General features: G+C 39.8%; 1 protein-coding gene across 5 annotated transcripts in view; it reads right to left on the reverse strand.

The window, feature by feature from the left end:
* Positions 1 to 21,986, reverse strand: part of CNTNAP5 (contactin associated protein family member 5) — an 801,874-nt gene that overhangs the window by 7,912 nt on the left and 771,976 nt on the right. For 3 of the 5 annotated variants that reach the window (XM_027056014.2, XM_027056013.2, XM_053214870.1), the window contains 2 exons: positions 4,166 to 4,384; positions 1,994 to 2,065 (listed from right to left, as the gene is read on the reverse strand). In XM_027056014.2, coding sequence (XP_026911815.1) covers positions 1,994 to 2,065; positions 4,166 to 4,384 — 291 coding nt within the window. Of the gene's footprint in view, positions 1 to 1,993; positions 2,066 to 4,165; positions 4,385 to 13,631; positions 14,276 to 14,919; positions 15,559 to 21,986 lie in introns of those variants that run through there. The other 2 variants (XM_053214872.1, XM_053214871.1) reach the window with 2 other exon arrangements.

Consider the following 21,986-nt stretch of genomic DNA (forward strand, 5'->3'; position numbering starts at 1 on the left):
TTCTGTTTTCCGGAGACGCCGACTCAGCTGAAATGGCAGACCTCTTCCAGTTACGTCAGGTTCCCGCCTGCTCTCATTGCATGTGATTTTACTGCATCTACTCGGCAAGTTGCCCTCGCTGACTCGAAGGTCTCGTCCCTACCCTTTGCCAGGAAGCCTCTCGGGATGCAAAGAGCAAAGTCAGCAAAAAGAGGGTGAAAATGTAGAATCTGGTGACTTTTAAACGGGAGAATGCATCTATACATGAATGTAGGTTTTCCAACATTCAAATATTTGAGAAGTATGTATGACATTCACATATAAGCTTATTCCCAAGAAAGTGTGTATTCTGCTGTTTTGTTTCTCTTTCTGAGTAGAATGGAGAGTGACAAAATGTGTTTATTTTAGAACATTAGTTTTGGACATCCTACACCATGATTTACATAAGCATGGATATTTGAGAGTTGAAAATACTGAGTGCACATCTTCTACCAATTTGTATCAGAGCTGGGGCCATCATTAAGATTGCTTACTTTAAAAAAAATATATTCCTAAACCCTTATACAGCATTTTCCCTGACTATTTCAGAATCAGGCAGAGTAAAGCCACGTAAGTTAACAAACCTATGAATAAACTGGGTGGCAGTGAGGGACTCCCAAGAACTGGCTGCAGCTTTATGAGATGAAATACAGAACTAATTTCTACTTCTTTTACACAGACTGTTAGAGGGATTTTCCCAAGGGGCTAGGATGCCTTTCCTGCTCTTAGAGACTCACGGAAGCATATAACTGGGTGGGAAATGTCAGCAGTCACAAAAGTCTCTTCTCCACATGTCAAATGAGAAATTGTTGGAAGAGAAACAGACAATACATTCTTTCTTGATGCCAAACAAAAATCAAATTGGACTCTCTTCCCTGAAGCAGAAATTCAGGTCAGACATTTTAAGAACTTCCTTAAGGAGGAAAGGTCACAGTGTCCGTTGCTCACAGTCGTATTGTAATGGGGCACCTCTGTGCTTCCACAGCCATTTGTACATCCTCCCTCAAAACACTACTCGCTAGTCCCTTGTTTTCTGCTTACCAGTCCCCTCTCGCACCAGGCTGTGAGTTCTTTGAGGGAAGCATCTACGTATCCCTATACTTAGCACAGGGCTTGACCCATAGCTGAGGCTCATTAAATAGAAGTTTAATGAATGGATAGTGCCGACTTTTAACAGAACTCCATCTGGTGTGGATCAGTTCATCTGGCTTGCCAGAAGGCAGCGATGGGGGCACCGTCTAGGGCTATGGCTCCTGGATGACAACGAATTTAGTCTCTCACAAGTGTCTAACATTAAACAAGGTTTGGGGATCGTTCTGTGTTGCAAGGCCAAGGCGGAAAGGAACAAGCCACTGGAGGACGCAGCCAGGCTGAGGAGGATAAAAAGGGGTGAGACCAACAGGCAGGGAGAAAATGGAAAGGCTGGGGAGGGGGGAGGGAGAGGGAAGCTCACAGCAGAGTAGACAAGATCTGTATCTGTAATCATATGTGCTGCTGGATTTGAAACTCCAGTCCTGTGGGCTTCACCCTGCTCATTAGATCCAACCCAAATCACTTGCTGGAGAAAGCTGACAGGTCTGGGGCTTTCACCCATCTGTCTGCCCCAACATGGCTTCTTCCCATATGTTTTATTGGTGTGCTGTGTTTGTGCTTTAGGAAAACTGACAACTGCATGAGATGAACAGGGTGCACACTGCCTGCCGCTAAGTAAATGTCCCAGCTGTTGACTCAGTAGTCGGCTGCCTGATGGATCGGGAGCAGGATGCATCCATGGGACTGTAGATGCTGGGGGAAGAGGGCGCCTTTGATCAAACAGCACCCATGACTATTCTTGAAAAGGCTCCCTCCCAGTCTCACAGATCATGCGGGGCTCTGGATGCTAGATGGCCATAATTAAGGAAGGAATCAAATAAATCTCTCCCAAGCACAGAATCATTTATGTCCTCTCTGCTTTCAGCAACAAGGAATGATTTACCTCCAATGACGGCCGAGTCACTTCGAACTGCATTGGTGAGCGGTTCCCGCTCATCTGTCTTCCCAAAGGGATCTGCAAGGAGTAAAACACATGGCACTTCATTCCTCACTCACAGTCCTGGAAGGCAGTCAACAATACGGCCTTGAGAAGACACATCTGTGGGTTAGACCAAGTGCTCTCAAACAGTTGCGAGCTTGCAGTTTTTTTTTTTTTTTTTTTTTTTTTAGGAACCCAAACAAACATACACACAAAAAAGCATCCGAGGTACACAACTTCCACCCCATAGCTCCGTGACTATTGGCTTCTACGTCAGCTGTAGGGGCTAAAACAGAAAATGGTGGAACCCACCCATATCTGCGTTTGCCTACAGTTTACCTCCCAGATTAACCTTGATGTCCCTCTCTGCTTTGCTGGACCATCGCTATTCATGACAATGGCCTCTTACTTCAAGCATGCATATTCTGTCTGCTTCAGAGATTTCTTTAGCTGCATAAGGATTCTGGGCCCATTGACAGAAAAGACAAGGGTGCTGGAGGATTAACACCTCCACGGAACCCTCACTGTCGGGGAGGGGGATTTCACTATATGCATGTTTACATATATAGTAAAAGAAAAACGAACATCAATCAAGTTTGAAGGCATGTAGATCTGGGTTTGAATCTTACTCTGCCACTTGTTGGCCTGGTGACATTGAGCTGGAAAGCAAGCAATTTTTAAAAATGTTATTTATTTTGAGAGAGAGAAAATGAATGAGTGGGGGAGGGGCAGAGAGAGGGAGATAGAGAATCCCATTCAGGTTCCATGCTGTCAGCACAGCCTGATGTGGGGTTTGATTTCACAAACTGTGAGGTCATGACCTGAGCTGAAAATAAGAATTGGACACTTAACCGACTGAGCTACCCAAGCATCCCCAGAAAACATTTTTTAAATAACAAATCAGCAAATGTATTAAAAGGGGATAATGGTACCGGTATGTATGCATATGGTGCATGTGACATTTTCAGACCTATAATAGCTGTTATCATTATCACTGCATCCTTAGGAAATGCCTACAACATGAGTATTATTTTTCCCGTTTCACAGATAAGGAGATTAGATCATAGTCATTTAGTAACTTGTCTGGAGTTCTACAGTTCATCCATGGCAGATTCAGAATTCAAATCAAGGCTAGTCACCTATCACATTGTGCTTCTTTCCATTATGCCTCACTGCTGCCAGGAAGACACCAAGCTCAGTGACGAGTGGGCAACAGCAAAACTCAACCCACTTTCTTTGTTCATAATTAATAACTAATTTGGCAACTGATTACCACACTTGATTAAATTAAAACAAATCCCAGGGATGCTTTAAGTTCCCCACGATGATGGTGACTAAGGAAAGACAGAAGAGGTGTTTTAAGGAGTGGTAAAGTGAGAGAAGATATATGGATGATACTGCTGTGGGACTTTCCTATTGTTAAGGAAGGCTGATTATATCACATGAATTATATTAGTTCAACAACAAATCTGCCTCTCTGACCCTAAACTCTTCAATCCTCAGAGTGGTAGGTGGTAGTCATTTAAACTGTAGTGTATACACACACACACACACACACACATACACAGACACAGAGTGTATATATACATATGTGTATATATACATAGTGTGTGTGTGTGTGTGTGTATATATATATATATATATACACACTTGTATATGCACAAATATGCATGTAGTTCTAACTACTCATCATATTAAAAGTGGGATTATATTCAATATATATAAAGTTCAACCATGAGAAATCAGTCATAATTCTTAACTACCTGTGATCATATAAAATAAGGACTTGAGTAATACTACCCTTTAACCTAGAAAATTCTTGAAGATATCAAAAGTAGTACTATCAGGGGGCGCCTGGGTGGCTCAGTCTGTTGAGTGCCCGACTTTGGCTCAGGTCATGATCTCATGGTTCATGGGTTCAAGCCCCGCATTGGGCTCTGTGCTGACAGTTCAGAGTCTGGAGCCTGCTTCGTTTTCTGTCTCTCTGACCCTCCCCCACTAGTGCTCTGTCTCTCTGTTTCTCTCTCTCTCTCTCTCTCTCTCTCTCTCTCTGTCAAAAATAAATAAATATTAAAAATATTTTTCATTCCTTTAAAAAAAAAGTAGCACTGTCAAAGGAGGGCAGTTGCACTGTACCTGATGAAGAGTCCACTGTGGTCACTGCATTCACATCCGCATCCACCACAGAGCCACAGCTGGATTCTGTCAGGGTCCCTTGGACAGTCACAGGTGCGATGGTGGCGTGACGCAGGGCTGCCTTCAGGGGTGCTACCTGGTTGTATTGGACTGAAGACAGGCATCCGACAAAACCCATGATGTTTGCTTTGGCAACTTCAGAATCCAATCCAAGATGCTCTGCAAGATGGGAGACAAGCTGGTGTGTGTGTGTGTATGTGTGTGTGTGTGTGTGTGTGTGTGTGTGTGTGTTCTCTTTTTCAAACTATGCCTCATAACCTCTTTAAATAATGTCTAAAATTCCAGAAATTGCCTTGTAATTCTTTGTATTAAGGGAAACCATTCCAGGTCTTTCTTTGTCTCCTCTTCCCAAACCTTATCCCCATGATTATCATCGGTATATCAACCACCTCTCATAGGAAACTATTAGGGCCATCTTTGCTTTGAGATAACATTTCAAACTTCCAAAGTCTCATTCGTGTATTTTATGCACTGTGACAAAGACTTAATAAATCTGTTCTACACTCTAAATGTTTTATAAAATTTATTTCATTATCCCCATCACCATTAATCTATGGATGCCGGGGATTAGTTCAAGCACACTACAATGCTCATTACAACATCACACTCAAAAGTGTCACAAGGGAAAAAAAAAATGAAAAGAGGTAGAGGGAATAGAAGTCCAAGTGGCACTTCCAGAAGTTTCTCACGTTCAGTGTTTTAAGCGGTCTGTATAAACTGACCAGACTCGAGATTTTCACCTGCTTAGTTCTGTTCATGGTACTGATTGGGGAGCACGGATTTTCCGACAGCAGTATTCCAAAGTATCTTTGACTCTTTGTGAAAGGTGAAGAAGCAATCATTGATTAACAGCAAGATCAAATGCCTTGTTCTCTTCAAGATTTGTAGTAAGATTACTCAGCCACTTTCTCTCTTCTAGCTAAGATCATTTAAACAAATTGCTATGATACAATTACATACAACTACAATACACATGAGCTGTTTCTTCTATTTAAGGTGCAATAGTTTAACCCTACCTAGATGATTCAAATCATTATTTTATTATGATACTCGGTTTATTTTCTGGAAGAGGGCAGGTGCTTCCCTCTCTACCCATTGGAGATTAAATTTATTTCAAATCCATGTATGGTCAAAAAGTGCCTCCATGTATCTCCAGGTGAGAATTTTTTGGGCAGCATGCAGAAAGAGATGTGATGAGAATATGGAAGAAAAAGAGAAATTAATATCCCTTAACAATACCTTTTCCAGTTTTGCCCTTATATTCTCCGCCTTTGACACCCATGTATACCTCACCAGTCTATCGTCCCTCCCTTCTTACCAAAAAAAGGAAAGAAACCATGCATATTAATTTTATGTAGCCACTAAAACAAATTACCACAAACCTAGACAGTTGAAATTAAACAACCTAACATAACACCAATTTGTTGTCTTATAATTCTGTAAAAGTCTGACATGGATCTTGCCAGGCTAAAATCAAGGTGCCTGCAAGGCTGCAGTTCTTACAGAGGTTCTAGGGGGGTAATCTGTCGTCTTTTCCTATCCCCTCTGAGACACCCAGTCCTTAGATTATTGTCCTTCCCCCCATCTTCAAAGCCAGGTATGGTGCACGTCTTTCCTCCACAGCTACATCTGCTTCTAATTCGCTTCTGTTGCCTTCTTCTTTCACTTTAAGGACCCCTGTGATTGCAGTGGGCTCACCCAAATGCTCCAGAATAATCTCCCTATTTTAAGCTAGGTGATTAGCAACATTAATTGCATTTGCAACCTTACTTCCTCTTTGCCACTTAACCTAACACATTCACAGGTTCTGAGGATTAGGGCTTGGGTATCTCCGTGGGCCATTCTTCCTACCCCTGCATGTCGGAGATTTCATGAGAATTGTCCAGGCAATGATAATGAAATTCAATAGCGATGTGAAGTGACGCTTCTGTGAATGTAACAGAACATTGGGGCAGGGGAGGAAACTGCTGATTTACAAAGATTCCAATAAATATCCTATATATTCCAAAAAAACATCCTATAGTAGCTGTATGTATTTGTTACTCATTAAAGGATCATACGTATGTTTATTTCTTAATAATACGGGCTTTAAAAGACTTTGTCTCAGAAGAGACTTTTTAAACATTGTTATTTAATAGTCTCCCAGGCCAAAAAGCTTTCTCTAATGAAGACCAGTTGCCCTGCCCAAATGTCACTAGAATGCGATCTACGCAGCTATAATTCCAAATGCACATTCACTACTGAGTGGAAGTTATAAAGGGGTTCAATTAGAGATCAGAGCATTTAGCGAAAGAGGCAGAAGACAAGAGCAGAAAAACATAAACTGGCATGAAGTTTCTGCCTTGTAGGAAGGATTTCAAAGCAGCTGAAAGTGACATGTCAATGTCACTATGTCTTAAGGGTCTAAGTCAAAAGTGCCAGATCTCATTTCCAGAAGCCAGTTAGAAAGAAGCTTATATCAGGCCCAAGGTGTTTAGAGGACATCACTATAGTGACTGCTAGGAATACATGCTCCAGGTACAAGAATCAGCACGTGGAGAGATTGGGGATAATGCCAGAAAATGACATTCTCTCCTTAGGAAGAGATGTTTCGGACAAAGTCTTATGTCGAGGAAAGTGCATTTATTCTAGATGAATAATAAAGATGGAAACCTGGGGATGCTTATGAAAAGAAATGAAAGGGACAAGAATCACTTATAGGAGAAAATACTCCCAGTGTGAGGCCTGATATAACGATTTCTCATATCTTTACATATATGGAGACAGAAAAAAAAGTTAGGATTATTTTTCCTTCTTATAACCTTGTTAAGTAATATGCAGTAAGGAATAATCATTTGCTAAAACAAACAAACAAACAACCCAAAGAAAAACAAAAACAAAAACAAAAAAAAACCTCAAAAGCCATAAGGACTCGATATTCACCATGTATTAAGTACCTATTATGTAACTATGCAATAATTCTTTGTAAAGTATTATTTCTTTTCCCCTCAAAGTTTCTTCCAGATATTTGTTACTCTCTTCCAAAATTTACAGGTGAAGAAACTGACACATCGAAAAGTTAAAAGATATAAAAACGATTGTGTGGCAAAGTTGAGGCCCCACCAAAGTTGAGGTTATAACTTGAAATGCCAAACTATATATTTTTTTAACTCTTCCCATTCAGTTAACCTCCCCCTGCTGGTTTGAATTCCATCCCCACCACTTTCTGCAGATCTTTGGGTAAGTTAACCTTTCTGAGATTTAGTTTCTCCAACCAGAAAACGGAGACAACAGTACGAACTTCCTGTGTTGTCATTTCCTTTTATTTGTAGCTGAAATTTAGTTGATGTACAATAGTATAATAATTTCAGGTATATGACATAGTGATGACAATTACACACATTATAAAATACTCACCATAAGTGTAGGAACCATCTGTCACCATATGCTATTTCCATATAATTGACTGCATTGCCTATGCTGTACTGTTATTCCCCATGACTATTTGACAAATGGGATTTTGTACCTCTTGATTCCCTTCACCTATTTCATCCATCCCCCCACCCCCTCCTCTCTGGCAACTACCAATTTGTTTTCTGTATTTATGAGTCTGATTTTTTTTGTCTTTTCATTAGTTTTGTGTTTTTTAGATTCCATATGTAAGTAAAGTCACATGTTGTCTTTCTCTGACTTATTTCGCTTAGTATAATACCCTCTAAGTCCATCCACCTTGTTGGAAACGGCAAGATCTCATTCTTTTTACGGCTGAGTAATATTCTATTGTATACACCACATCTTCTTTATCCATTCATCTGTCCATGGACATCTGGGTTGCTTCCATATCTTGGTTATTGTAAATAATGTTGCAATAAACACTGGGGTGCATATATCTTTTGAATTAGCATTTTTGTGTTCTTTGGGTAAATACTCAGCAGGGCAATTACTGGATCATACAGTAGTTTTATTTTTTTAATTTTTTGAGGAACCTCCTTAACTGTTTTCCACATTGGTTGCACCAAATTACATTCCCACCAACAGTTCATGAGGGTCCCCTTTCGCCACATCCTCGCCAATTCTTGCTACTTGCCTTTTTTAATTTTTGACATTCTGAATGGTATGAGGTGTATTGTGCTTTGGATTTCCATTTGAAATGCCAAATTCTTTATCTAAGCTATGCTGCTTCCCCCAAAACTCCCCAAACATATCCTGGGTAGAAAAAGATATTTTTTACATTATTAAGAATAAATAAGTTGCAAAAACTAAGGAAAACACAAGTCATTTTGATTGCATTTGCTCGTTAGAATTTGCTGAACTCCGTGTTATATTAAATACATAATGCGTTTCATAATTCATCTTATTATTTTTAGGTTACAGTTGCATTAGAATAATAAGGAACTAGAGCATGTGTGGGCTACAGAATGAAAAACAGAAGACGAACTCAACCATGAATGTGGCTCCTCCGAAATGACAGAACAAGAATACAAAGGCCCCACCAGTGAAGAATGCTGCTGTTCTCTTTCTCACTCTTTTCACAATTTTCTGCTCCCACTTAAGAGTGCCATCCACTCAAGGAGAATGACATGGTGTCTCCTTATACTACATACCACCACCTGAAGGAACCGCAGGTATTTTACAAAGAAAAAAACCTACAGAACGTCTTGTTTGAAATTGACTTAGTTTCTCCCTCTCAGCACGCTTCGAACATCATTGAAATATGGTTTCTGATTCTCATTACAGTCTATCCCAACTGCCCTCAAATACTGAGGTAGAAGCAGCATGATGTGTTGAAATAAAGCACAGATTGGAAATGAGATGTGCCTGTTGGTGGATTGTGCACTTGCACATACGACTTGTGTTTCTTATCTCTGAGCTTTAATTCTGTCCACTGTAAAACAGTGACAAGGAGTACTCGGCACGTGGATTGTGCTGGAAATAAATATAAAAAGTCTGATTCTTAGTTCAGTGCCCTTAAATGCATTTATTGTTATTGTTATTAATGCTATTACTAATTATTATCTTTATTCTTCCTACTAGTCATCCGTTCCAGACTCCTTTGCCTAGATTCAATGGCCCTCAGCATGCTCAAATAAACTGCATTTTTTATGAGAGAACAAAGATGTAAATGTTGATGTGTTTGCTGTAAAGTCTTTGCATTAAATTTCCACTTCACACAGACAAACTGAATTCATGTTGTACCAAAACTCTGAATGACTTGATTGGTTAAGTTATTATAGACTAACTTCTTCAAGCGTTTTTAAACTGGACTTTCTACAGTAATTTAGAAACACTCATCTCTTCAAATCAAAGTTACACCCCTCTATTAAAGCGGCTTCTTCTAGCCACAGAAAGCACAACACTTCACATGGTCAAAATTATTTGACACTAAGATCATAGTTGAGCCAATCCAGGCTAATTTTATGTAGGAAGTTTATTCTGGATATTAGAAGAAGAAGAAGAAGAAGAAGAAGAAGAAGAAGAAGAAGGGGAAGGGGAAGGGGAAGGGGAAGAAGAAGAAGAAGAAGAAGAAGAAGAAGAAGAAGAAGAAGAAGAAGGGGAAGGGGAAGGGGAAGAAGAAGAAGAAGAAGAAGAAGAAGAAGAAGAAGAAGAAGAAGAAGAAAGGATCAGCCATTTGCTAAAAATAGACATGGCTCTAGGATGTAACATGACATTTGCTATATGTCAAAGGCCATTATGACTTTTGAATCCTAAAGTGTCAAAGTACAAGCCATGCAGACCCATCTAACCTGGGCTTAGAAGAGTAAAATGTTGTACCAATATAAAATATAAATAAAGGAAGCTGATGTTAATGGAAGGTATGAACAGTATACAAGTGAAAAGTTTTTGCCTCCAGAGTCCTTTGTGGCTTTCAGGCAAGAGAGAAGTAGTCTGAAAATTTAACTACTGTGATTATTCCAAGGCCGAGAACTGTATCCCTCAGATAAAGCTTTTAATCCTTAAAGTGGAATGTTAAACTGTATTTAAAAACAAAAACAAAAACAAAAAAAAAACAACAACTTGACATTTACTTAATGCTTTTATGTTTTCCATGGTATGTTCCTTTGTATATTCTGTGTAAATATTCATCCTTGTGAACTGAGAAAGGGGGACATAGTTCTATTCAATTACCAGTTATGCAAACTAAGACATAAGATCAAGGACAAGTCCTAAGAAAATTAACCAGTCCATGGCCTCAGACCTAGGTCTCTTGGACCTTATCCTCCTTTTTTTGCCCCCTACTTCATCATACATAACACCTGTAGGTATTGACTGTTGATAACATGAAGAGAAACCCCCCTCTGTAGCGTGCCTTACAGCCATTCATGAGCTAACTTACACCCACTCACCCAGCCCCATCTGTGCTGCACACAACCTGAACCACTTTGTCTTGCCTGAACAGGCATACACTCTGCCTAGAAGGCCTTTCTGTCCCTTAACTACCGGGTAACATCTGCTTCATCACTGTAAAACATCCATCTATTTATGGGCCACCTCTGGCAACCATGCTCTGTGTGAGACCGTGGATTTCACAACTGCTAGTAAGCAGACATTTCCTTATCTCTGAGTTTTCAGCCATCTTGGAGGATTAAGTTATCAGACAACCTATGGTTTCAGGCCGTAAGACTTAATGGTAGGGGCAGATCATTGTGGCTATGGGGGCACAGAAAAGATCCTGGACACAATCTAGGACAGTGGTGAGCAAACCGAAGGTGCAGAAGAATTTCCAGTGAAATGCACGAAAATGCCTTTTTTCTAGATCTCTAATCATTCCATAGGTCGGTCTGGTGTGGAGATACCCAAGAATTTTCATTTTTAAAGTACATTCTTAGACACTTGTGATACGGAGGGTTCACGTACTACTCTTTGAGAAACACTGATTTAGGAAAGATAGCTTAGAATAAATGTATTTAAATCAAGGCTTAAGTGATGAATAGACAAGAACCACACATGAGTGGGTGGGCAGAGTGTTACAGACACAAAGCCTATATAAGGCCTACAATGAGAAAGTCCATCACATTTAAAACACAGAAAACTCAAGTCAACTCTGCCTTAAAATAAAGCAAAAGATAGTTAGAAAGATAGGAGCCAGGGACAGGTATTTTGCTTACCTTCTATGACATTTATTTATTTTGTGATCATGTTTATAAGTCTGTCCCCCAACAATATTGGAAGCTTCTTACTTTCAGGAGACTTGTCTTTTACAGATTTCCACCCTCATTAACCAGACCCAGACAAGGTACCCAACACATAGAGTGTGTGTTTAGTAAACACTAAAAGGCATTAATGAATGAAAAAAAAAAATGTGTGTTTCCTACTATGAGCAGTAATGCAGCCTAATCATCGATATTTACATACATTTCAAACTGCATCACTCTGGCCATTGATCAGCATATAGTTTCTTGCCTTTTACATTCACACTCAGGACACGTTATGTGGAACTCTCTTTGATGAGGCAAGCCAAGTTCATTTACATTCCATACATCTCTGCCAGGAGTGCACATGGAATTGCCCCTATTATTTCAGCACATTGTTACCTGGAGCTTTATAAATGTACTACTATTTGTATGGAGTCAGAATGGCCGTGTAAGATTGGCTGCTGTACGTCACAGGGTCTGTCCTGTTCATAATGACCCCGCAGGCTTTAAGAGGCAGGGCCTGTGAATTTGCTTTTCACGTGTCCGAGGAAGCATGTCCCAAATACTGCATGACAGTCTCCTTTTCTTGTCTCAGCCTGAAAGTCCCTTCATCAGTGGACACTTCCTTAGACACCTTACCAAGGAACACATGCCCTCTTCTCCCTCTCTAATTCCCCAGCACTGAAACCAGATGACTTCCCTTCTAACTCATTTCTCAAACTTTGCAACTGTATGGGTGTGTTTATGCATGTGTGATTATTGGTTTACCTTTTATGCACCACTCCAGACCCAGTTTTATGAAGAAACAGTACTTACTTGCTTACTATTAGCTACCTATTTTCTGATATAGTATTTGACATAAAAATTGCTAAATGAATATTTTGGGTGATTGAATGAGTCTGCATTGCAAAGGGTTTGTCCCATAAAGATCTCCCATGACTCTTTAAATAAAATTACATACATACATACATAAAAACATATGCTAATGATACAAAAAGACTAAAATATAACAAGGCCAGTTCAATAAACAAAAGTTGTATCATTTAAAAAAAAATTGACGTTTATTTATTTTTGACAGAGACAGAGAATGAGCAGGGGAGGAACAGAGAGAGAGGAAGACACAGAATCTGAAGCAGGCTCCAGGCTCAAAGCTGTCAGCACAGAGCCCAATGCAGGGCTCGAACCCACGAAAAGTCAGATCATGACCTGAGCCAAAGTCAGCCACCCCCCAAAGTTCTACCATTTAAAAATTTATTATTTGGGGTACCTGGGTGGTTCAGTAGGTTGAGCATCTGACTTTGGCTCAGGTCATGATCTTGCCGTTTGTGAGTTCAAGCCCCATGTCAGCCCGTGTCAGCCCCGTGTCAGCTCTGTGCAGACAGCTCGGAGCCCAGAGCCTGCTTCAGATTCTGTGTTTCCCTCTCTCTCTGCCCTCCCCTGCTCATGCTCTGTCTCTCTCTCAAAGTAAATCAACATTTAAAAAATAATAAAATAAAAATTTATTATTTGAACTGAATTAGTAGCTGAACTATATTCTTCATTTCTAAATTGATTTATTTAGTTATGTGCATTATGCAAAGGCACCTCTATGGATATAGAATGGTGACTTCTGTAAAACCTCAGCAACATAACCAAATTTAAAAATTCTAGACATCATACCCCCAATGCCGATTCTGCTGGTTTTTCTTAGAAAACTCACTTTTCTGACTTTAAGACTGGGATAAGCTGATGTATAAATCCATTCTTTGGGATTCAAAGAAACAAGAATATTTCCTCCTCGGGTACTGATTATTTGATGTGGGGTCAGAACCAAACTTATGTGTATTAATTTATATCTATATTGTTTATTCTGTTAAAGGAAATGAGCAAAACTGGGGTCCTGCCTGTCATAACAGAAAGTCTTTTAACAGGGTCCCAAAATAACCTATAGAAATATATTCTACTCTGATATGGAAATGCTAATTGTGGAGTTACAAGCATCCAGAAAAGTAAAAGCCATCCTGAGCAACTTCAGTGCTTTGATGGCTATTTCTTTTTTTGTTGTTTATAGATTTAAATGGCGCAGGGAGTAATTATGTCAAATAACAAGGTGTTTAGAGGCAAGGTAAGCCCCCCCCCCCCACCTCTATTGCTGTCTCAACTTCCAGCTGGAGCAAGGTGGCTGAGCTCCAAGGTCATCAGACATATCCAGATCCAACAACATCAAGAAGAAAGAAAGAAAGAAAGAAAGAAAGAAAGAAAGAAAGAAAGAAGAGAAAGAAAAAGAGAAACGAAGAGGGAGGGAGGGAAGGAAGGAAGGGAGAAAAGGTGGCTTCTTGCTGTTTTTCTTTTTAAGAATGAAGCATCCTTTCTCAGAAACACATCAGCTACTCAGCTACCCTGCAGAATTCCTCTGATTGGCCAGATTGTGTCATGTGTTTATGCCTACTCAAATTTCTGGCAATGAAAATGGACCATAGTCATTTGCTTGGACCATAAGTTCTTAAGACTTGGTTTTGGTCTCAAGACCCATTTCCACTCTTAAAAATTCTGAGGAGATTTTTGGATATCTCTATCCATCTTATATCCATCCATATCCACTGTATTCAAAATGAAAGCTGAGGAAACTTTAAAACAAGAACTCACAGCACACCTTCTCCTTGCTGTCTGAGTGGAGGTGTCATCACACATCTTGTAGCCCCCGAAAAACACCTTTCTACATGTGTAAAGGAACATAACAAAGACAGTAATATCTAGTACGAAAATTAGGATTGTTTCAATGTTGTGGATTCCCTGAAATGGTCCCAGGATCCCCCAAACCCCACTCCCAGTGACCCCTGGACCGAACTTTGAAAACCACTGCTTCAGATCAGTTAGGAGGCATCCTCTGGGGTTGCGAAAGGAGGAAAACTTCCAGGAGCACATGACGTCATGAGGGAACATGAAAGCTTGAATAAAACTGGAATTTTTTTTAGGATGTGGGAAAGAAGTCAGAGTGAGTGGTGGGTAGGCAACCAATACTGTTAGTTGCATACATACAAACCAATCTCTGGAAGCCAAGTTATATCTGTCTATATCTATACACACAACACACACACACACACACACACTTATATGAAACCATAATATATAATATAATACATATATATTTGCACATACACACACATATATACATATACATATATTCATATGCAACCATTTATTAAGTAATCTCTATGCCCAAAGTGGGGCTTGAACTCACAACTCCAAGATCAAGAGTTGCATGCTCTATACACTGAGCCAGCCAGGTGCCCCTATAAGAAGCCATTTAAATAACATTAAAGAACAAAGTCATTTCAGTAAACAAAAGTTTTACCTTTTAAAAATCCTACCCCCCTCCACACACATTCAATTTAAAAAGCAGTTATTTTTGATGTGCTATATATTCACCTTTTATAAAGATCTTGATGTCTAGGTTGAATGACCTAAATTTGGCTGCTCTAAATAAGGAAAAACAGAGCTATTCTTTAGGGATTGAATAGAGATCAGCCATAGGCAAAGTTGCCCCACTGGTGATGATGATATTTGTTGCTGCCTTTTTTTTTCTTTCTTTCTTTCTTTTTTTTTTTTTTTGGTGCCAGTTATCTTCTATTCTGGTGCTAACCTGTAACAGACACCTCATAACACTAGACGCTATTATAAGTCACTCAGGACGACCTTTGAAATGCTGTCGCATAATAACAGTAGGGGATACTAATTATTGAGCATCTATCAGATTAAGTGGTAAAGCATCATATAGACAAATGGCACACATTAGCTTTAAGAGTTGGAAAAGACAGAGAAGTATGGAATTATAGTTTCTCTGCAATGAGGAAAATAAATTTATAGGGATTCAAAGTATCTGTAGCATGAATATCTAGCTCTTCAATTACATTTTTCCTCTCAGGCATCATACTAGTCTTTGGAACACACATACCAGAGCTTAATAGCTAAGCCCTGCAGCATAGCTTGCTTAGTGTACTAAATGGTTTATTTTATAATTTTAGACAGTTAGTAGACTATAGATATATTGAGGTATAGTGGGGCTACAGAAAACCTCCTACAGAAGGAGGGGACATTTTCAGGTCTACTAGGGCAAGGCCTGGGTTTGGGGTTGGGAAGAGAGCACCTTAGAGACAGGGTCCAGAACAGGCTTGAACTCTGTGTCCTGTGGCCGTGTGTCCATAGGAGTGACTGGATCAGCACAGCCCAAGGGCCTGGCACCTGAAATTTTTGGGAAACTAACAACACCATCTATGCTGCTCTCATGACCTGGGGGAGAGAGGGAGGACATATTCATCATTGTATCTCTAGATTATCCCTCGATATGTGATTGATGAATTTTATATGCAATAAATAGGATTCATTAAAACAACATTTGTGACATGTTAACCATGAAGAACACACTCCATTTCTTTAGGCCTCACTTTCCTGACAGGAAAAATTGAGCTGATTATGCTGTATGCTTTGAAGTTCACTTTTTGAGACAAATAGTGGTACAGAAAATAATAGTCTCCCAAAGATATCCATCTTCTAATCTCTGGAACCATGAATAGGTCATTTTATGTGGAAAAGGGGCTTCCTGATATGGTTAAGATAAGGTCTTGAGATGCAAAGATTATCTTTGGTTATCCAGGTAAACCCAATGTAATCACAAAGGTCCATATAGGAGTGATACAAGAAGGTCAAGGGCAGCAGCAGGGGATGTGATAAGAGAAGCAGGAAGTTCCAACAATTTGAGGCAAGTGCTATAAGTCACAGAATGCGAGTGGCCACTAGAAGGAAAAGGAAAGGAAACAGATTCTCCCCTTCAGCCCCCAAGAGAAACACAGCTCTGCTCAATTTCAGCCTCATAAGGCTTATTTAACACTCTTAACCTTCGAACTATATGACAAACTTACCTTGCTGTAAGCCACCAAGTTCGTGATAATTTCTTATAGCAGCGACAGGAAAGCAACACACATAGGAACATTTCTTTGTGAATGTTAAAGTGCTTCTACATTTCTACTTATAAAACAGGCCTACCTATTAATATTTTAGTGGCTATATAACAGTGGTAATTTTCTCATTTAAATATTTCTATTCAATAAAGCCGGTAATTGCAAAGTCTCCACTTTGTAAGGCTCCGATAGGCATGAATTTCAGTTACCACAATTTAAATAATACCAGTCCCCAAGCAACACGGTTCAAATTTCAGTGGCCCCAGTGTATTAATTGGGAATAATTGCATAAAGTACAAACTCTCCTGCCAGCTCTTCAGTCCACAAACAGACATGTAACTAACAGAGCCTCATCATAATTCATGATCAGTCCCATCATTTCTTTCAAAGTCTACAGGTGATTTGTCATGGGGCCACCTGCTACTCAGTCCCCACACAGACAGCAAAGCACAGGGCCATGTTGCTTCATCATCTCTCAATAAGCCCATGTATCATTTGACAAAAAAATAGATGACCAAAAGAGGGAACTGCTCAACGAAGATGAAAGTGCAGCAAAGACACAAGAAGTCACACTGAAAGTCAAATTCGAATGCAAATAGATTTATAAAAAGAGCCAGCTGACCATGGAAACGCAGACACACACTGTTTGACAGAGTCTAGGTACACAGCCACACGAGATTAGTGAAGGTGATACAAATTGATACAAATAAGGAAGTGGTTCATGGCAAAAAGAACGACAATGTCCCAGAGGCAGCGGGACCAGCGGAAACTTTCACATGAGAGGAACTCTTTCATGACATTGAAAGCATAAAGGATGAAATCTTAGAAGCTGATCCAAACTTAGGGACAGGTCACCATGACATAGAAAAGATACTCCCTCCCTATTTTGCCGCACAAGGAGGCAAGCATGGTGAAAACAACTCCTGCTGTTTTTCACAAGCAAACACACTAATTCTCAATGCTTCTAATATTTTAAGTTACAGCATACTAAATAAATATTAGTTTTACTATTCTTTTTATTTCCCTATGAGCGCTTTTAATGCTGTGAAAAAAAATTAAAGTTTATAGGACTATCAAAAATTTTCTCAGGGCGCTTGGGTGGCTCAGTCGATTAGGCGTCTGACTTGAACTCAGGTCATGATCTTGAGGCTTGTGCGTTCGAGCCCTGTGTCCGGCTCTGTGCTGACAGCTTAGGGACTGGAACCTGCTTTTTATTCTGTGTCTCCCTCTCCCCCAGCTCGCACTCTGCCTGTCTGTCTCTCTCAAAAATAGATGCACATTAAAATTTTTTTTTTTTTTAATTTCTCATGAATCATTAAGAACTTTTGTCCCGGGTACAGCATGTGTGGTCACTTTTACTGTTCTGCTATACTGTGTGAACCGAGGGCTGCCCATATCATATTCATCATGAAAAGATTACTTAATAAGTACCAAATGCTATTTTAAGTGCCTTATGACAACCATATATCATTTGTGTTATTACACCCATTTTAAAGCTTGGGAAACAGAGATTAAAAAATAGTTAAACAATATGCCCAAAGTGAACATGCCATGTGGAACATGATGTTGCCTTCCTCTTGTAATCACTAAACACTTCTAGGGCTTCAGGCATGTACCAGGCATTGTGGGGCTCCTTCCCGTGAACCATGAGATCATGACCTGAGCCCAAAGCAAGAGTCAACCTCTTAACTGACTGAGCCACCCAGGTGCCCCAAAAGCATATTTGTATCTTCTAATGAATCTTGTGGTGCCTGGGTGGCTCAGTCAGTAAGCGTCCACCTTTAGCTTAGGTCATGATCTTGCAGTTTGTGAGTTCGAGCCCCCCATCAGGCTCTGTGCTGACAGCCCAGAGCCTGGAGCCTGCTTCGGATTCTGTGTCTCCCTCTCTCTTGGCCCCTCCCCTGCTCGTGCTCTGTCTCTCTCTCAAAAACAAATAAACATAAAAATAGTAAATAAATAAATAAATAAATAAATAAATAAATAAATAAAATGAATCTTCATGAAAGACTTCATGAAAAGAAGAAGCATATTTCTGAGATTTCATTACATGAGGTATCCCAGAACTAGTGTGTTTTGTAGCATGCTACAAACCATACCACAAATTTAATTCAGTAAATACTAATTGCAGGCAAAGTGTATACAAAGTATGGGTTATAGGTTGAGTCTGCTTAACTCTTAGAGCAGTTAGACCACAATTACAGTGCAGCATCCACCAGTAGGGCAACGGCCCCAGTCCAGAAGCCTCATCCTATAGGCAGTCTCCTGTCCATGCCAGTTTACAGAATGTGTTCTCTACTCCACAACCTACAGAATTCACCATGCGGTGACCTCCAAAATAATGGAGATCAAACTGGTGTCATGACCCAGATGTGAACAAAGATTTCATTCACAGACTTCTCTGTAAGGCAAGGAACCCACTAGGGATCATCCCAGCCCTCAGTCATCAGTTCTTGGTAATTTATATCATTGTTCTTCTACCATAGCTTTTGGGTTTGGCTAAAATAGTGGCATTTCCTTTCCTCTTTCTCCTTCTGACTCACAGAATACAAATCACAAATTATCAGTGTCAGCTATTTGTATTTAACTGCATGTATCAGGAAAGAAAGAAAGAAAGAAAGAAAGAAAGAAAGAAAGAAAGGAGAAAGAAAAAGAAAAAGTAGCTCAAAAAATAGCTTATTTTATTCCCAGTTAGTAAGAAATCTGATGTCAACCAGTCTAAGGTTAGTATTTTGGCTCCAGATATTACCAGAATTTTAATTTTTGTTTTTTTACACATTTGTACTTCCCGCTCCATAGATTAAAACCTTTGTCTTCTTCCTCATAACATAAGTAGAGGGTCTCCAGCTAACAGTCTCTTCCAGGCAGAACAAAGTAGGCAGACTGATGGGGAAAAGTGTAAAAACTTGCTATGTTAGGCCTTTTGGAAAACTCAAGTAACGCCCATCATCTAGGACGATCTCCATGGACATTTTTAAGTCAAGAAGGCTGGGAAGGTACTGAATAACTGGGAACACTGTTCCCTCAAACTAAAACAAAAACAGAAAACACTATTATTTTCTATTAAAAAGAGAAGGATAAATATTGAATATTATGTAGGTTTTTTACAGTCTCTGACTCGACTCCCTTCAGACGAACTTTCTTCTTTATACTTTCATCCAGTTAAACAGGTTTTCATAACTACCTGGGTTCAACATTCAACTGTCCCACTTATTAACATTGTGCCCTTAAGGATACTTACATGATATCTTTGGGGCTCTTTATTCATTTATAAAATAGGAATGAAGAGTAGAGTGTTTTCGCGTGATAGACTACAAGGGGCCACAATCGTTGACACTCTTTCACTGAGACATAGGCTCTCTCCCCTCCCTCTGAACATGAGTTGACCTGTGACTGCTTTGATCCATGGAACACATTGCAAATGACCCTCTTCCAGTCCCAGGACTAACCTTCAAGAAGACTGGCACCTTCTGCCTTGGGGGATTGGAGCCCCTATCTACCATGTAAGAGGCCCTACTGCCCTGTTAGGGAGATCATGTGGACAGACCTTGAGACTAAGTGGAGGAAGAGAAGGGCTCAGTTGAGCTCAGTCTTCTAGATGTCCCTTACAAACTACCACACTTGGGAATAAATACATCTCAGATCCTGCAGACTGGCCCAGCTGTTAGCCAGATATCACCACAGACTCTAGTTAACTCTGTAAGAAGCTAAGAAATCCACCAGGCAAGCTCTGCCCAAACTCCTGACCCACAGAATCATGAGATATTTTAAAGTAGTTGTTGGATTGGGGTGCCTGGGTGGTTCAGTCGGTTAAGCATCTGACTTTGACTCAGGTCATGATCTCGTGGTCTATGAGTTCAAGCCTTGCATCAGGCTCTGTGATGACAGCCCAGAGCCTGGAGCTTCCTTCAGATTCTGTCTGCCTGTCTCCTCTCTCTCTCTCTCTCTCTGCCCCTCCCCTGCTCACGCTCTATCTCCCTATCTCAAAAATAAACATTATGAAATGTAAAAAAATAAAATAGTTATTGGATTAAACTACTGAATTATGGGATAGTTTCATACCCAGAAATAGATGCTTAAGATTCTACCTCTTCCTTGGTATCAGAATGAAATATAATCATGAAGATAAAGCTCGTAGCTTATGGTCTGGCACACAGCAAATGCCCAACATGTTTACCTTCTACATTATCCTCTAAGGTCCCATACACCTGTCTGTAGAAGGACATTCCCCATCCAATGCAGATCTCTATCATGTGTCCACCACCTCAAAACTAAGTTTTCTAATTAGCCTCTTTAAGCTGATATTTTACTTTGATTCCACTATTTCATTACTCCTTCACTCTTCATGTGCTAATTTTTTTTTTTACTAAGATCTCAAGCTCTGTAAAATGGGGTTTATATTTTATTTGCTGTGTGTTAAAAACTGTATGGCATCATGGAATAAACATGATCCCTGGAGCCAGGCAAATCTGGCTTGCATAACACTTTAGCCAATTAATGAATGGGAGGTTGAGCTTTCTAGTTTGAATTTTCCCAAAAGGAGACTCCAAGGAAAGCATTGGAGTATCTGTACTTTATTTGGGAAGTGAAGAAAAACAGTGGCAGGCTGGGGGAGAAGATAAAAGCAGGAAGGAAACTGGGAATGTGTGCATTATCATCCTGACCAGAGGCCAACTAGAACTTGATCCTCCTGGGAAAACTCTAATAGAAAAAGGGGAACACACACCCCCACATCAGATTTATCCCAACTGGTGGCAAAGAGCTGGAATATTTATACACTAGCTCATGTTATCATTGACTGAGACTTTTCCCCAGCAGGCATTAAACCCCTGCCCTGCCTGGCCTGCTTAGTATAGGGGCAAAACATGAGTTAGTAGCCAGAGAAAATGCTCAGCAAAATGATTTCAGGTGATAGAAACTGTAAATGAGCTGGCATTAAAATGGACCAGGCAACTTACTGAACCTTAATTTCCCCATCTCTCAAATTAGGATAAAAATAACTCATCCGGAAAAGGATTATACTTTAGGAATATTATTCTTACACTCTGCGAGTATTAGGAATAATGCTCCCAAAGTCCTGTCCTTGTGAAATTCACAGATACCACAGAATAAAGTTGGGTAAATAGCTGATATCAATAGATGATAGTTGCCTGGAACTCATTCAATTAAAAATAACAACACACAACTCTCTTTAAAGTAGTTACTCCAGTCATCCTGGAAAAAGTGAAGATAACAGTAGAGATACTACTGTCTTAGTTTAAACCACTCAAATACTTTGATAAAAGCAAAACGCATATGCAGAGTCAATGGAAAAAACCTTGTGTGAAATAATGATAATAGAAAGCACCTGCTGCCATTTTTATCCCAGCAATTATTGGCATTAGCAGTAACAGATAAGAGTATTTGCATTTTAATTTGATCAATAAACACCAGCCATATCATACAAGGGGCACTTCAGTCTATGACTGCAAAAATACTTCACACTACGATAAATATAATACCATGGCTTAGAAAAGAGCTCTCTAGATAGAGAAGACAAAATGGTGTATTTAAGAATTTCATCTCCTTCCTGATTAAAACCATCTCTGGCATTGTATCACATTATAGAAAATCAATCAAACAAACAAATATCCCTGACTTTTCAGGATCTGGACCTGCCTACATCTCATCCCATTATCACCGACTTTGTTCGTGGTGCTGCAGAACTACATCTCT

Source organism: Acinonyx jubatus, chromosome C1 (genome assembly GCF_027475565.1).
Source record: "Acinonyx jubatus isolate Ajub_Pintada_27869175 chromosome C1, VMU_Ajub_asm_v1.0, whole genome shotgun sequence".
Taxonomy (NCBI): Eukaryota; Metazoa; Chordata; class Mammalia; order Carnivora; family Felidae; genus Acinonyx; species Acinonyx jubatus.